This window comes from Molothrus aeneus, chromosome Z, assembly GCF_037042795.1.
Source record: "Molothrus aeneus isolate 106 chromosome Z, BPBGC_Maene_1.0, whole genome shotgun sequence".
Lineage (NCBI taxonomy): Eukaryota > Metazoa > Chordata > Aves > Passeriformes > Icteridae > Molothrus > Molothrus aeneus.
The window spans coordinates 34,121,312-34,138,940 of record NC_089680.1 but is presented as its reverse complement, the minus strand read 5'-3'; the positions used below and the strand labels follow the sequence as shown (position 1 = coordinate 34,138,940).

Here is a 17,629-nt window from a genome sequence, read left to right as displayed (position 1 = left end):
GATATGAGCTGTGGATACTTCAGTGCCGTTTATGCTCCTAGAGCAAAGTTAAATTCATAGTCTGTAGCGTGCTTTGCATTGCGTGCAAGTGTTCACTGGCCCAGTTATGTTTAAGGCAATAACCTGAAATTATGTTGAAACTCTTCAGATGTGTTACATAGTAGCTTCTCTCTTTTGCCCTTAGCTTGTACTATCTTGTAATAGTTATTAGTTTAGGGAAGTAAGTAGGTTTTGTTGTTCTAAGGAAAAGATAATAAGTAAGTCCTGCTATGTGTGTTATAAATTATTGTATATGTATTGCCAGTTCTTATTTAGTTATTTTTCATTGATGAGTGTGACCTTTGCAAACAGTAATGCTATAATGGTATGTATATTGCCTACTTCTAGGTCTGAAGCATCTCTGAACCACTTTTTTAGTGAAAGAATGTCAGAGTTCATGTATTGTTAGTAGATAAAAAAATCCAGACAAAATAATCTTGGATTTTTTAAATGTCAGTGTGATAATAGCATTGTAGTGGTAAAATATTCTTAAAGATGTGAATTCTGAATCATTTTTTGGGACATATGCCGCTTGGTAATTTCCATTTTATAGCAATCAAATATCACTTTTGATGTTACCATAATTTTGAAAGTGAAAATTTGACTTAATGTCAAGTGCTGAAATTTGTAAATGGCTAAAATCATGTCAGTCAGTAGACAGTTCAGAGAGATGTAGTTTTCTCACCAGAGACTGGAGTGTGGAGAATTGAATATATGTAGATATCATTAAGTGCTAGAGCCTAAAGAGAATCTGAAATTTAATTTTGTTTGCTAATACATGAACAAGTTTTCTGCTTGTAGTTTAGCTTTATTTTTATATGTTGAAAAGTGTAATTAAAATTAGATTGAAAACGAAAAGCACTGTACAAAAGGATTTTTTTTAATGTAAGAGAACCACACTTTTTAATTCAAGACTGCCTCATTTGTAGGTAAGTCCTGTTGCAAGGTATGAGCATGTTAGCACAAGGGTTTCTTTTGTATTGTCTTCAATGTAATGCAGCTTAATAAACTGCTCAATATGTGGAGGCAGATACTTTCCCTCTAGTTTGAGGATATACGGCTGTTAACACTTCAGTTCTGTATTGTTTAAATACTACAGTTGAGAAGCTATCTTCCTACTTAAGCTTGTTTTCTGAACATCTGAACTCTTACTATCCAAGAGGGCAATTTTTTTTTTAAATTGTCATGACAAGTCAGTTTTAAGATTGTCAGGCCTAATACAGGAGAACATGGACAGCAAAAATTAGATTTTAGCTATTTGTACTATTCTGGAAAGTTTTAGCTTACACCTTTTTTAAAATTTTTGTTACATTTTTTATGTTCATCCAGTGCCGAATTTGATGGGAGATCAGAAATTTTTGGTGTATGAAGTGTATTCTATAGTAGTTGCTAATGGAATCATTCTTTTTCCATTGAAAAGGCTATATATGTCTTTTTTGGCCTGAAAGGTTTGTCAGTAATGGTAAAAGAATAATTTCATCTCCCTTTCATGCAGTTCTTGATAGATAGCCTTAATGAGGCTGCCAGTCAACTGGCTTTCTTGGAAATCGTTACTCTGTTCTTTAGTGCAAAGATTTAGAACCGCTGCTGCACTGATGAGTAAATCATGGGCCATTTAGAAGTTTCTACTTTGAAAAGCCGTCATTTACATAACGATCAAGGGAATGACTGATTTGGCCCAGAAAGGTCAGGAGTGGAATTTAATATTCACAGTTTATGTAGCCTATCAGTGGGTCCTTTCTGGTATTTTCCCGACTGACACACGAGCTCTGTCCAATTTGTTACATACATATCACACCCATCACAGTCTGGATTCAGGAATACCTGAGGAACCTAAGCACCACAGCAGCAAAAGGTACTATTTTCCTTCTCGAAGTTTGATATTTCTGTTAATAATGTAGGTATTCTAAATTTAATTAATAGGTAACCAAACTTGTGCTATGTTGGTAGAGTATATTTTTGCATTAATGAAGCAACTATGAAAGTGGTACACGTAAAGAAATGTGAAATGCTAGTACATTGTTGTTCTTTTCATAAATAAATAATGTCCCAAAGTTCTAATGGTGTCATAAACTCACTTCCACTAAATTTAGATGAGATACAACACATGGCTGTGCAAATTTTCTCTATTTTTTTTTTCTTTTCTGTAATAGGCTTTATCTGCTCCAGAGTCAAGTGCTTTGAAAGTAAGTCTGTTGTACTGATACTGAGGAGAGTGTTACAGGAAAGGTGATAAGGGGTTAAGTAACTGACTATATCATCATTCTTTAGTTACAGAAGAGCCTTCTGAATCCCGTCTCTAAGAAGGGGATTTTCTTTGAACAAGAAACTACTAAAGTTTCACCAGAGAGAGTGTTTCACTTGCAAACAGTAAGTTAGTGAATGTGACTGTATAGAAGACTATATCAAAGTGGGAATCAGGAGTTCAAGCAGAGCTCTGACACTAACTACGTGTCAATTTATTGCCATGGATGATTTCCTTCTAAAATTTACTTATTTAGTTCTCAACTCTACTAATTTTACATCAGAACTTGGAGTACTCTACTCTGTTCAGTCAAAGTGTGTCAATACTGAATTAATTACCTGGAAGTGGACTTCAGAATCTTTTGATGAGGAAAATGTTAGACCTGGGTCATTGCTTTGCACTGAATGCATTAGAAATGGGCATTTGTGGTGCTTTTATGGCTGGATGAAAAATGGTTGCCAATAATGGGTAAGTTAATTCATTCTAGTAAATCAGATTCCTTTGATAATTTTTACTATGGGAAATTATTTATAGTTGTAAGAACAGTTGTAATTCAGTAGGTGATAATAAAACATATAAATCCTACTACTTTTTAAAATAATTTTCTGTCAGATCTGTAACTATTCCAACAGCAGCTTATAACTGCAAATAGAGAGAGTAATGGTTCTGTGTATCATTTACCAAGAGTTGCCAGATCAGCGTTGGGTTTGCTGTTGCAGAACATTATTTTGAAAGCATTATCTTTATTGCTGAGAACACAGGCTAGTTGTATGACCCAAGAGAGAAACCTCCAAGAAAGCTTCAAGCCCCTGAAGGATTGTTGAGGGGATTGCAGTGTAGAAACAAAAATATTTAAGCCAGAATTAGTCCTGGAATTTCAGAAAGTACAAGTGTGACAGCTGATGTAGGAAGAGCATCTTCTGGGAGTTGGGCTATGCTGCACTGCAGTGTAAAACTCAGTGCTGGAGCACCCCCTCCTGAACTATCACAGTAAGATTTCAGGTAGTGTTTGACATACTGGATATTTAGACACTGAGTGTGCTACCAGCTTTTTGCAGCCAGCCTACTGCAAAGCACCACTATCTTCAGTACCCTACCTCTGCTAACTTTGTAGTCTAATGCAATAGTAGTCTGCCAAAATGCACTGGAAAGTGATGTACCTACTTACACATTAATAGGAGATACTCCATGTACAAGTAGCTGGGCCTTTTTAGTCAAATCTGAAAGAGGTTTGTTTTGACTTTGATTTTATGCCCAGTTCATTACCAGGTGCCTTGAACCAACACTCAAGGACTAAGGCTGATGCATGTTGGAGGTTTACATTTAACAATTAATTGATGAAATGTGTTTCAACTATTTCTTTTGGAGGTGGGGAAGTAAATTAGAATGTCTGACAGCAGGAAGGTGCTTTTATTTAATCCAAGGAGAAAATTAAGTAAATCAGAACTCTGTAGTCCTTGCTGCAATGCAGTTTATGACTGCAATGAGAGTGTTGCCAGTGAAGAAAAGGAATGGGACCTGTAGGGTTAGATTCTGTAACATGGCATTTGGCGGAGTAGCATCATGCCAGTGTGCAAAACTGGGCCACCTGGGCAGCACAGCTGGTTGCCTTTCCAAGACACATTGGGTGCTGGAAGGAAAGACAATGCAAGTGGAGGGGTGTAAGGAGAAATAGAACCAGTGTGTCTTTCATCGCTTGTTCTCTGCATCCATGCTTTTTGCTCCTTGAAGCTTTCAAATAACCAACCAATATTATTAAAAAAATACCAAACTAAACAACCCACCCAAAAAACCAAACAACAAACAAACCCAAAACAAAACTGTCCTTAGAAGTGGAAAATACATTCTTTTATGCTTGTGACTGGGTCTCCAGTGTTATTTCTCTGTGTCCTAGGATCAGCATACTGGAGAATAGAAAATTAGTCACATACAGTATTACAAACAAAACACATTGACTATTTGTCAGTAAAAGATTTGGTGGATTGAGGATTTTAAAAAGTTCACTTCAAACTCTGCAGCTGCAAATAGACAAATATGGAAACAGAGAGGAGAAACCCTGATGCTTAAAAAATACTAGAGTAAGAAACATTCTTAGAGCAAATGGCTTCAAAGCAATTGTATCATGGATTTATGATTATACACACAACCTTTTTTGGAACTGCAGACTCCTCAAGCATTCCAATGGAGATACAGCCTATATATGGTGAATTTGAGTGTACTATTACACCTTTGCTTTTCTTACTTATTTTTGTGAAATCCAGAGGATCTTCTGATGAAGGTTGAATGAACACTGAAACAATGTTCACATGCTACTGGAATCACATGCTACTGGATTATTTTCACTGGTTTTGGAGCTAGAGACTTTCTCAACATTCACAAAATCTCTTAGTTATTAGTGGAAATATTTATATTCTTTTTCATAGTGGGATCCTTAATAGTAATGTTAGTTTTCATTGAGCCAGTGCATTCAATGTAAATTTCATTTTAATTTTTTAATAAATGCTTTGCAGCATTGGAAGAACATTCATATGACCCAGCACAATTAGTTAGAACTTCAATGTGACTAAATGCTATTTCTTTTCAAACAATGAGGTTCTCACCCTTGTTGTATTGAAAAGCTACAATGCAGTCTTTGCATAGTATGTTGTGTGGGCATTGGAAATTATAGCTTCTTTGACACAGCTGTGACAATTAAAAGTTGCAGAAACACATGTAGCTTCCTTTCTAAAAGTGAGTAGGTAGCACTTGAAAATAATACACAGAAGTCACAGTGGCCAAGTTAATTTCAAGACTGTGTAACCCACTAAACCACCAGATACTAAACATGCAACCGCAGCTGTAATGCCAAAAGGCATTATTGCATCCTATGGATCCTAATTCTGATCATACCCAGTAGCCACACATGTGAAACGAATGCCAGAATGGTTATTTAATTAGAACTTGGAAGAAAGCCGATGATTGCTGATTGCTGAGTACCTTGGCTTGGACCACTCACTACTAGCAAAGTTTAACAGTAGCAATTACAGAATTACAGAATCAAGTAGGTTGAAGAAGACCTTGGAGATCAACTCCAACCTATGACCTAACACCACCTTATGAAATAAACCATGGCACTGAGTGCCACATCCAGCCTTTTTTTAAACACCTTGAGGGACAGTGACTCCACCACCTCCCTCAGCAGCCTATTCCATGGCCCAATCACTCTGTGAAGAAATTTTTTCTAGTGTCTAGCCTAAACTCCTCTGGAACAGTGTGAGGCTGTGTCCTGTCCGTGGTTGTCTGGGAAAAGAGACCAACCCCCACCTGATGGCATCGTCATTGCAGGCAGTTGTTGGGAGCACTGAGGGTCTCCCCTAAGCCTTTTTTCCAGGCTAAACACCCCCAGCTCCCTCAGCTGCTCCTTCTCAGACTTGTGCTCCACACCCTTCCGTAGCTCTGTTGCCCTCCTCTGGACATGTCTGAGTATCTCAACATCCTCTCTAAACTGAGGGGCCCAGAACTGGACACAGCATTCAAGGTCTGGCCTCAGCAGTGCCCAGTACAGGGGGACAGTCCCTGCCCTGGCCCTGCTGGCCACAGCATTGCTGATCCAGGCCAGGATGCCATTGGCCTTCCTGGCCACCTGGGCACAGCCTGGCTCATGTTCAGCCACTGTCACCAGCACCCCCAGGTCCCTTTCTGCCTGGCCCCTGTCCGGTCACTCTGTCCCTAGCCTGTAGCACTGCAGGCAATTGCTGTGGCCAAAGTGCAGGACCTGGCACTTGGTCTTGTTAAACCTCAGATTGCTGGACTCAGCCCATCTATCCAGCCTGTCCAGGTCTCCCTGCAGAGCCCTCCTACCCTCCAGCAGATCAACACTCACACCCAGCTTGGTGTCATCTGCTAATTTGCTGTGGCAGACTCAATCCCTTCATTTGGATCATCAGAAAAGACAGTAAACAGGACTGAGCCCAACAGAGATCCCTGGAGGACACCACTGGTGACTGATTCCCAGCTGGATGCTGCACCATTCACCACCACTCTCTGGCTCATGCCCAAATTACTGTTTGGGAAAGGCCAGAGAATACATATTGTTCTGTTATGTTTTTGTTTATTGTTCTCTTATCCATTTCTATGCTAGCAATCTATGAAAAACTATGAATCTATGAAAAACTGTCTGCAGCCTGTAAATTTTCAGGTAAAATAGCATGTTTGCTACTCTCCAGTTTACCTAGGCTCCAGTGTCTCCAGTAAGGACCTGGACCCATTTAATCTGTTTTCCTGACAGTGATGGTTGTAGCTTTGCCCATCATTCTTCAGAACTTTTCTTTGTCCTTCCTGTGTCTGCCACTTCAACAAGTCCAGAGTACTTCCTTAGTGGGTTCATTCTGATAAAGTAATAAGGCCACCCATTTGCTTGGGGAAAGCTTTGTGGAAAGAAGTTAGAGCATAAGTCTTATAAGAGGTGGCTGAGGGAGCTGGGGATGTTTAGCCTGGAGAGAAGGAGGCTCAGGGAAGGGATCTTGTCGCTCTCTACAACTGTCTGTGAGGATGTTGCAGTGAGATGAGGGTCAGTATATTCTTAAAAATGTGGGTGTTAAAGTGGTAGGTGCTGCTGCCTATCTCTTGTCCCCAGCAAGCTTCTCCTGTCAAAAGGCAAGCTGAGTTAACATTCAGGCAATGCAGTCAAACCTCCACTCAACACTCATTGCAGCTGGCTCAGCAATAGAAGCAAGAAAGGCTCTTTTGCAAGATTTTATTCCAGCAGAATAACACAGTATCTGAAGGGCAAACCCAGGGAAAGAGGATGAACCCCGTGGAGCAGTCAGTTTATAAAGGGGAAGGGGTCGGGGGCAGAGCTGAGGGCTAGGCAGAGGGGCCCAGCTTCCAGGGGAACAGGAGTGGCCACCAGGGGTACCAAGCCAGTGACAGGGGAATGAGAAACCAGAGGAAGTTGTGACACCAAGACCATGGGGGAGTCTGTTTTTTTTCCTTTGGGAGGGATGACTCTGTGGTAAGTAGTTAATGTTTCCAGGGCTGAGGGCTTGGGGATTGACCAAGTGGGGAGAGTTCATGGGATGCTACATATTCTTACAGATAACAAGTGACAGGGTGAGAGTATTGGCCCCAAGTTGCACCAAGGGAGGTTTAGATTGAATATCTGGAAACATTTCTTCACAGGAAGGGTTGTCAATCCTTGGAACACACTACCCAGGGAACTGCTTAAGTCACCATCCCAGGAGGCACTTAAGGATGTGGTTTAGTGGTGGGCTTGGCAGTATTAAGTTTGCAGTTGGTCTCAATCCTAAAGGTCATTTCCAACCTCAGTGATCCTGTGATTCTCTGAAGCACTGGAGGGGTCTCTGAGGATGGGTGATGGGAATGACCATTTCTAGCACAGCAGGTTGTTTTTAGTTTTATTATCAAGCTGGTTCTTTTGCTGTAGAATTGAAATAGGTATGAGGATAAGATTATTCCCATCCCAACACCACTGGCATGGATTTGTCTTAGCAGTCTTCTACAAACAGTGCTCAAAGTGAGTGGTGTAAGGTGTCACAAGTTTTATTACCCAGGATCATACAAATTCCATCCACATTGTACCAGAATACATTTAACCTCATTCAGGCAGCAGACACATAGTGCCATTGAGTGAGAGAAACGGGCAAGCCAAGAACCTGTGACACTGAGCCAAGAGTATCTTCTGTAACCAGAGGTCTTTCATGAAGGGCTTCATTATTTGACAATTTTTGTAGCAATAACTATAGTTGACTTGAGTTGACAGGATACCCCTGTGTTCTCTGCTTTCCAGACAGCTCTGCTCAAATGCAGACACTATTGTGCCATAAAAGTGGCTCTAAGGGTTAAGGCTCTAAGCTTAAAGGCTTAGATTCTGGGGGAATTTGTAGATATTTGGTAGACATTATTATTCACTTGTTAACTAATGCAGAATAAACCTCTACAGTATTGTCGTTGCTGCAATCTCCTGTTCCAGCGTGAGTCCTTGTTTGTTTTGTCTCTGATACAGTGTTAATTTTCAGAGCTAACTACTGCAGTGTAGTCTGACTTTAAGCACTAAATTAAAAATATAATGAAAAATTAAAAATAATAAAAACTCCTCATGCAAGAAAAACATCTACTCTGCATACCAGAAAAATACATGTATACTAACCTAGCTTTGTGCTGTATTAGAGACTGAGTATTACTTTCCTTTCTCTGTAAATATAGAATGATAAAGTACTGTAAACTTGCAGTATAATGCAATCCCATGCTATAAATCACGATGATGATGATGTGCTTCCAGGTCTACAGTTGTCTAAGCTTTCACCATGTCTAAATTCTCACTAATGCTGACAGTAATCATCCAGAGCTATACTGACAGTGAAAAAGCAGCAAAAATTTAATTATAAAATACCTTGTCTTTTGTGGTCCTGAGCTTTCATATCTGCAATTTCACACAACATAACATATATTGAAGCTAAGAATATTGATGCTTAGAACACTACACTAACCACTTGAACAGTACTATAGCACATGGAATAAAGTATCTTACATGTTTATTTGTGTAAAAAGGCCTCTGCAGTCACTGTTTTTTAAACTGCCTGAAGAGGTCAGAGAGTATAACTAGATAATTGTTGTAGGACCCTTCTAACTGAAATAAAAATCTCCACAGGAGAGCCAACCAAAACCAAATACCACAGACATCTATATTTCTCTAACCTGCAGACCTGAACATGGTATGTCTCCTAATCCTGTGTCACAGAGTAAGTACATTATTCCAACTAAACCTCCTTTTTGGCTGCATGAAACTATTTAGTAAATGTACTTTTCTATTTCTCTCCACATAAAAGGTTCTTTCTTTACTCTCAAAGTATACATCATAATGGGATGAGTTTTGAATTTATTTCCAATCTCCACACCAGGATTTTATATGTATCTCTTATTCTCCCAAATGTACTGTTTATGGCCGTTGTGCAAATATTGAGATCAATTAAGAATTACATATATTTTGAACTTTATAACTGAAAGTATAATACATCTATACCTTCTATTTAATATCCATGGGTGGTTCTAGTACAACTCTCCTGTTCTGCTGTATGAATGTTCTGTAATAAGATGCCAGACAATGGCTAGTAGAGTGGAGTTGATAATCAACCAGGTTAAAAGTCCAATCTGTCTCTTGAGTTTCATGTATCAAGACTGTTTCATGTACTGGAACAACTTACAAGGCTTTGGTTTGGTTCTACTTGCTTACTTTATACATATTTTATCCATAACAGAATAATACGTATTGGTTCGTTAGGTGCAGAGTACAAAAAGAAGAATTTGGTGTTTACAGGGATGAGTAAAGCTATTGAAGGTAAGCACTAGGAAAATAAGTTTCTTTGGCCAGAAATGAAAGAAATACTGTAAGTAATGAGCATGGATAATTCTTATATTCTGGAAAAGGACAAATTATGACTACTTGATAAAGATTATATATCAGGACTTCATTGTCTGTAACAGCATTTCAATAACACCACTTGATATTACCAGTAAAAATAGCTCCACTAATAGCAGGATCATTTGCATTCTCTTAAATTCAATTAGGCAAAGCCACCAGATTAAAGTTCAGAAAAAGAAGAAAGATATTTAAAAGACTGTCCAAAGTTGTGCAGTCTCTAGGGAGTGCTTCTCTTACCCCTTGTTTCAATTGCAAGATTTAACAGCTATGAGTGCACATTGCTTTGTGGGACAAGAATGAATTTTAAGTGGTAAGAAAAAATACAATGCATAACCCACAGTGAAATACAGGTTTGTTCCTGGCAGTCTTAACAGATATAGAGAGATATAGTTAAAGAGAGAGTGAATATAAATAAGGAAAATGAATAAACTAGGTTTTGTTTTGGATTCGCACTGAATTAATGAAGTGGGGATATGGAATTTCTCTGAGTTTTTAAGAGCATGGCTATTCTATAATTCATGCTGGCTAGTATGAGTGGAAATATTTGTGTGAATGCCAATCATCCTTCACTTTTAATGAGAAATTTTTTTTAAATGTCCATCTATGGATTCTCTGGTGCTTATGAAACAGTTGATCAATTTCTTTCTCCACAAAGCAATTTTAATAAAATGTTCCTTAAACTTGAGACAACAACAATAAACTGGGTCTTCTACAATAAGTGCAGACTATTAATGCTTGGAGAGTTCATGACTGAGAAACTCTTGTAAGTCTGAATATGGTTCAGACTCCTTGCATTGTGGGGATACATGATGGAGTTGCATAGAAAGCATATTGAGGAAGACCCTTTTATCCCCTGTATTCCAGTGGCTCCTCTTCCATGCAATCTTTGGAGGTATGGGTACTTGAAATGGGTACCTGTTCAGCTCCTGAAATCTGTTTAACAGTTATTGTCATCGCAGTGTGAAAATATATCTGCAGTTACACCTCATCACAAATTATGGATGGGTTTTTCTGAATGTATGGGTAATTGTAGGAGGAAATAGCCTTAATTTTATACAAGTAACAACTCCAATACTGTTAATGAAACTTATTATCATCTTCACTTACACAGCATTATTTATCTACAATGACTAAAGGTGTAAAGTTCTGAAATGTAAAGCACTAATGGTATTTTACATGGATCAATAAGCAAAGTTTAGATTCCTAATTTGAAAGATTTACACTAATTTCTGTGACCAGCTTTGACCAACTGGAGATCTTTGAAGCAGTGGATACTTTTGCTGGAATTTTTTTTTTGTAAAGAACTTACTGGATCTGAAAATCAGATCTGAAGCTAGTCATAGTTAGTAGAGAATTTTTCTGATATCTACAATGACATTGTGCTTAGAGTGGAAGCCTTGAATGGCTCCTGAATGCCCTGGAACAAAATATCAAGCAAGAGGTACTTTACTGAAAGATTTTTCATGTAAGTCCCTAAAAGATTTGCCTGTGTGAAGGTGGACTTTCCACTGGATGACCGTGGTGAAATAGCTAATCTTATAATACAATCAATCTATTTCACCCAGGAAACTTACTATAGTAGAGATAACTATTGTCACAAGCTCACTGTCCCATATGGTCCTTGTGGCTCCACTGAAGTACAACAAGATTTGGAGCCTCATTTTATAGTAAGGAAAATAATGAAAATGCTTCAGGTTTAATTGGCTTGTCCCATGAAATTTGGTCCAGATGGCAGAAGTACCACCTGGCTTTGTTTGAGGTAGTCCTGGGAAGCAAACAAAACCTTCTGCACTGTTTGTGCTGGCTTACTGCTTAGTTCCATTTTCAGACGAGGATGAGCAGTTCTTTCAGGTGTGCTCACTGCCAGACCCATCAGGGCTTTCTGACTAAACTCCATGCTGGCATAGTCACTCAAGAGTGGTACTTCTGTGGAAATGGTGTCTTCTTCACTTGTCACTGCTTCTGCAGGGATTTCTTCATGTCTTGGACTCATGTCTATGCTATTGCTAGGTTTTTCTGACTGGCAGGTGCCATGCTTGTTGTCTTCTCCACCATCTGTGGAGAGATCTAGGGTCAGAGGAACCTTTGATTCATGCTCTATGACAAAAAGGCTGGTGGTATCATTGTCTGACAGGGCCTGAAGCAGTGACCTTGAAACGTGTTTCCAATTAGTCTGTGGGAGAAAGCAAGAAAAAAGAATAATATGCTAATTAATCCATTTTAGCTCATTTTTGGTTTTTGAAATATGACTGAAAATACCTAATTTAAAGGACCATCTTGTCTGGTCCCATAGTATTTAATCAGTTTTTCTTGCTTTTATGTTTACTTTACACCAAAAGTAGTGATGATAAAATGTAAGCCTCATGATGTGCTGTTCTGAGAACACAGCTTTCAAAAATTTAGCAAATATATTACTGTAAAAAGGCAGAAATTTGAACAGCAGCCAGAAAAAATTAAGCTGTCAGCTGCTATGAACAGTTTGTTATTTAACTTCATGCCATGCTGTGATCTGAGTATACCTGGGGTAATAAGTTTTTTGCAAATTCTGGATGGTTAAATGGAGAACAGTTGGTAAAACCAAGCTTCCTTATTTTCCTCCTAGATTATTCTGTGTTTGCCATAATGGTTTTTAAATTATGGGCAGGCTGGTATAGCTATTAGACATTTTTCTTTCCTTCTCCCCCTGCCTCCCTGTCCCCACCTGCTCTATATTTGTTTACACTGGGTTTTTTGCAAGAAATAAGTAAGTGTGCATTGTTTTTTATTTTCTTTCTTCTTACAAGTTGTGATCTGACTGAGAAATTAGAATGTTGTTCTTTGAAGTCTCAGGAATACCAAATAAAATCTCTCTCTTTTTCTCTTGTAATGGGATAAGTAGACATCACTACATGATTAACTTCTGCCTTTTTTTGAATAAAAATCTGTATGATATGAATGTTCATTATCATATTTTTTTATGAAGAGCAGCCCAAATTCCAAAGCTACCAAATCTGAAATAGGTTTTATATCTATCTGGACTTTAGTAAAGCATATGATACCATTTCCCACAGAATTCTCTTGAATAAATGGGCTGCTCCTGGCTTAGGCAGTTACACTGTTCATTGGGTAAAAAAACTGCCTGGATGGCCAGGCCCAGAGAGTGGTGGTGAGTGGAGTTACATCCAGCTGGTGTTCAGTCACCAGTGCTGTTCCCCAGGGCTCAGTACTGGGGCCAGTCCTGTTTAATACCTTCACCAATGATCTCATGGAGGGCACCCTCAATCAGTTTGCAGGTGACACCAAGCTGGGTGGGAGTGCTGATCTGCTGGAGGGCAGGAAGGCTCTGCAGAGGGATCTGGACAGGCTGGATCATGGCTGAGGCCAATGGTGTGAGGTTCAACAAGGCCCAGTGCTGGATCCTGCCCTTGGGTCACAACAACCCCAGGCAGTGCCACAGGCTGGGGCAGAGTGGCTGGAAAGGACCTGGGGGTGCTGGTGACAGCAGCTGAACATGAGCCAGGCTGTGCCCAGGTGGCCAAGAAGGCCAATGGCATCCTGGCCTGGATCAGCAATGCTGTGGCCAGCAGGGCCAGGGCAGGGATTGGCCCCCTGTGCTGGGCACTGCTGAGGCCACAGCTGGAATCCTGTCCAGTGCTGAGCTTGCAGTTTAGGAAGGACTTTGAGGTACTGCACTGTGTCCAGAGAAGGGCAACAGAGCTGTGGAAGGGTCTGGAGCACAAGTCCAGTGGGGAGCTGGAGGTGCTCAGTCTGGAAAAAAGGAGGCTCAGGGGGGACCTTATCACTCCCTACAATTGCCTGAAAGGAGGATGTAGCCAGGTGGAGGTTAGTCTCTTTGCCTAGGTAACAAGTGAAAGAATGAGAGGAAATGGCCTCAAGTTGTACCAGGAAAGGTTTAGATTGGATATTAGGAAGAATTTCTTCTCTAAAAGGGTGGTCAGGCTGTCCAGGGATGTGGTGGATTCACCATCCCTGAAAATGTTTGGAAAAAGTCTTCCTGTGTCAGTTGGAGACATGGATCATTGGTGAACTGGTTAATGGTTAGACTTAATGATCATGGAGGTCTTTTCTAAACAACATAGCAATGCTAGGATTCTGTCTGAAAGAGGCAATAGGCAAAGAAGAAGAAGCATCTTTGAAGAATCTTGGCTATGTATTATAGTAGAAGAAATGTATTTAAATATCTGTATAGAAGCTTTGCTTCAGAAGTCTCAGTTATCTTTGATGGGCTGCAGCTGCGATGTCTTTAATTGGGCTGCAGCTGTAACTAATGAAGATGACTAGGATAAAAGGGGGCGGGATAGCTAGTCAGGGAGAGCTTTAGAAGAGCTTTGACTTGAGAGAGAACATCATGCAGCAGAAAGAGTCAGTGAAGATCTGCAGCTATGAGAATACACTAGAGAGGTATAGACTTTAGAAGTCTGAGAGTATCATTATGAGACTCTAGAGAAATAGTAGAAGAACAACATTGGTGATCCCGACGTGATAGTTAGCAAAAGATAAGACAGCCGAGAGCTGTGGCAGCCAAGAGCTGCAACAGAACATAGCCTTTGAGTCAAAGAGCTGTGAAAGAGTATGGCCTTTGAACAGAGAGCTATGTAAGTTATACATAGCCTGTGAGTCATGAGAAAATATGAGTGTTACATAGCCTGTAAGTCATAGAGAAATGTATGTATTGTAATTGAACATCTGTACAACTGTTAACTTAAGTAAAAGAAAAGGGGGAAATATAGTAGAAGAAGTGTATTTAAATATCTGTATAGAGGCTTTGCCCCGGGAGGTCCCGGTTGTCCTTGATGGGCTGCAGCTGTGATATCCTTAATTGGGCTGCAGCTGTAACCAATGAAGATAACTGGGATAAAAGGGGGTGGGTTAGCCAGTCAGGGAGAGTCTTAGAAGACCCCTGACCTGAGAGAGAACAGCATGCAGCAGAAAGAGTCAGTGAAGATCTGCAGCCATGAGAATACACCAGAGAGGTATAGACTTTAGAAGTCTGAGAATATCATTTTGAGACTCTAGAGAAATAATAGAACAACAACAATGTATGAAGAACAGGAGACTGGTTTGGGTGACTGACTGACATTTTAGTTCCCCACAGTTCATTTTCCTTGTCTCTGTAATGAAAGTGTCTTCAGTTCTTCCTGCTGCTCTGTACCATGGGATGTATGACTGATATTTTGTTAAGTAATCCCAGTAATACTGGACAACAAGTTGTCTTGTTGTCTTTTTTGGATTATTTTTCTATTTTTTGTCAAGAGTTGGTAAGTTGCTCAACTAAACTGATGTGGTTCAGTCTTGGAACAACTAGAAATCAAATGAATGTACAGAATATAGCAAGATTTGCTCCCTGCCCCTGTTTTGCCATACCTATTTGGGGAATACCTTTCTCCACAGTTCATTAATTGTTCAGAATACCAAATTAATTCTAGACAATATATCTGATAAACTGTTTATTGTACTGTCTCCTGACATAGTGCTTTTTCTGCTTTCTCCTAAACAGTTATCTGGTATCTGGTATTTTTGTGTCTAACATGTTATCAACATTACAATATTCTCTACCAGGAATGGTTAATACAAACTTCATTTTCTTTGACAGTTGCTTTGCTTCTGCAGGAAAAGTTAAAGGCATTTTTAATTAAGATATTTTGCTTTTATGCATTTTATGTCAAAATGGTGCTGTGGTTCATAAAACCTACTTGTCCTTTCTATAGCATGCAGTCTCAGTGTGTTTCACTTGCATTTCTTCATTGCAAAATGGCTACCTGATGATGAGCTCTGAACTCATCACTTCTTTAGCTGCATTTAGGTGCAAGTGAGGAAGTCCTGATCTGGAATTTGAAAATTCTGTTGCAGGAAGCAATGTTTCAGCAAAATTTCTGATTATCAGCAGACTATCAGGGTCTTCTGAAATACTGTCTCTGATTACTTCACTCTGTATCCCAGTTCTGGACAGTAGATACCTACCTAGCCAATGCCCAAAATTTGATGAGATAGAAGTCTGCTTGTTAAAGCTTGTGAGAGGAGCTACTAGATTGTCAAGTGCCACCTTAAGTTCAAGTCTTCCAGAAAAAGAGATTTATAAAGGAAAGCAGTAGTAATTCCTGATACAAAGACACAATCATAGGTGGTCTGAGACTTAGGAGATAAACTTATGTGTTCTAAAAGGAGGACTTTTAGTATCAGATGTCACCAAAACTGCTGCAGAAATCTTGCTGCAATTGGGTTGCTAAAGTGGGAAGGCAAGAAGGTGAAGATATAAATAAGTCCACTAATAGGCAAAAGTGGATATTATGGTCTCCAGCAGTTGATTCTAATAGCTGTATTTTTTCCTAACAGCTGATTTTCCTGCTTATTTAGTGCTGAAATTCAGGTATACTTACCAAAATAAAGGGAAAAGCTGTGGGCAAGATGTGAGCATGCTGCTGAACCTTGGTGCCTGTAGGTAAGTAGGTGCTCCTCCAACAGCCACCAGCTGCCAGACAGAGCCCCTGGATTGCTTTGGAGGCAAGCTGACGAGCAGACTTCAGAAAAGACCATGTTACATGGCCACTCTCATTAGACTTCTCTGGAATTAGGCCACAATTCACTACTTTGTATTTTGAACAACTTGTACTTAATAATCAGTTTGAGTTGGTAAAAACTGACTGGTTAATGGTTAGACTTCATGGCACTTCATTTTATGGTAAGGAAAATAATGAAGATGCTTCAGGTTTAATTGGCTTGTCCCATGAAATTTTGTCCAGATGGCCAAAAAACCTCTGAATTTCTCTCTTTAGACTCCATCTACCTCCATTCGGCTTTGATTTGTTCTTTTAAGGATCATGTCTTTAAAAATGCTTTACAATGTACTCAAAAAAAGTCTGAGACCTTTATTAAATTTTAAAGTGTATACGGCCTATGCCTAAATAGAAACTATCCCCATCCTATATTTTGAATATTACTCTGGCTTCCAAGCAGCTGATATTAGACATTTTCTTGAGTAAAGTGTGAAAGGACAGATAACTAGCACTATAGATTAATCAAAGGTCTCCCCTGTGTATTTTTTTTATGCTGTCAGAAGAGTACTCACCATATCTTGGAGTGCAGTGCTGTTTCCTGGGGTGGGTACACTGTGCCAATATGATATTTTCAGCCTGTAAAGAAGTATTTTACATTTAACATCAGGTTAGATGATTGACATTTCCTATGCATTTAAATTAATTATTGTTCATACATAACATATTGACGTTTTTGTAACCATAAAAAAGGTGTTCTACAGAGACATTTAAGCATAATGCTAATTAAAAGCTGATGACCAAACTTGGTAGTCTATACTGAAATACTGAGTTAATGATGATTAACATCCTTATTTAATGACAAAGGAGCTGTGAAAGTACTGGCAATGTGGTCTCTTTCTGTACTTTTAATCTATACATCTAATTTATCATTTCCACAAATCCTCCATCTTCCTTGAGGGCTTTGGGATATACAAGACAAAGCTTGATTTAGTAAGTATTTGCTCCTGGGCTTTGATTTAAAACTTCTCTTTTCCCTGAAAACAAAGAGCAAGATGCTGCTGCGTTCAGCCCCTGTGCAACAGCGCTGGTAGTCTGGGAGAAGCTCTAAGGAAACACAATTCCTGCTCTTTCCTGATTGTTTTGAGTTTGTCTCTTTCTGGGAGCTATCACATACAGTATCTCACCTCCATAAAAAAAGCCTCAACAAAGCTGTAAGAGAGGCTGAGACTTTAGGTAGTCCATCACTCTGCCTTTGTGTTGGCTTCAGTATTTTTCAGTTTTGAAAGTAAAGCTAGACTTCATTAGCTTTAGGATACTTTGCCTCTGCTTAGGCTGTGGTTGAGGTGAAAACTGTGGCTGTAAAGTTAATGAATCTCCTGCTGATCCTGTGAAGATGGCTGTTTGGCTGGCTGGTGACACCATCCTTACAAA

The 17,629-nt window shown here is 39.4% G+C and overlaps 1 protein-coding gene across 1 annotated transcript in view; it reads right to left on the bottom strand.

Moving 5' to 3' along the window:
* Window positions 1–11,400: 11,400 nt before the first annotated feature.
* LOC136569334 (interleukin-6 receptor subunit beta-like) overlaps window positions 11,401–17,629 on the bottom strand; it is a 30,546-nt gene continuing 24,317 nt past the window's right edge. Inside the window, exons 14-15 of the mRNA XM_066569723.1 lie at window positions 16,771–16,834; window positions 11,401–11,877 (exon numbers count right to left, since the gene is read on the bottom strand). Of these exons, the coding sequence (XP_066425820.1) occupies window positions 11,401–11,877; window positions 16,771–16,834 (541 nt within the window). The remainder of the gene's footprint in view (window positions 11,878–16,770; window positions 16,835–17,629) is intronic.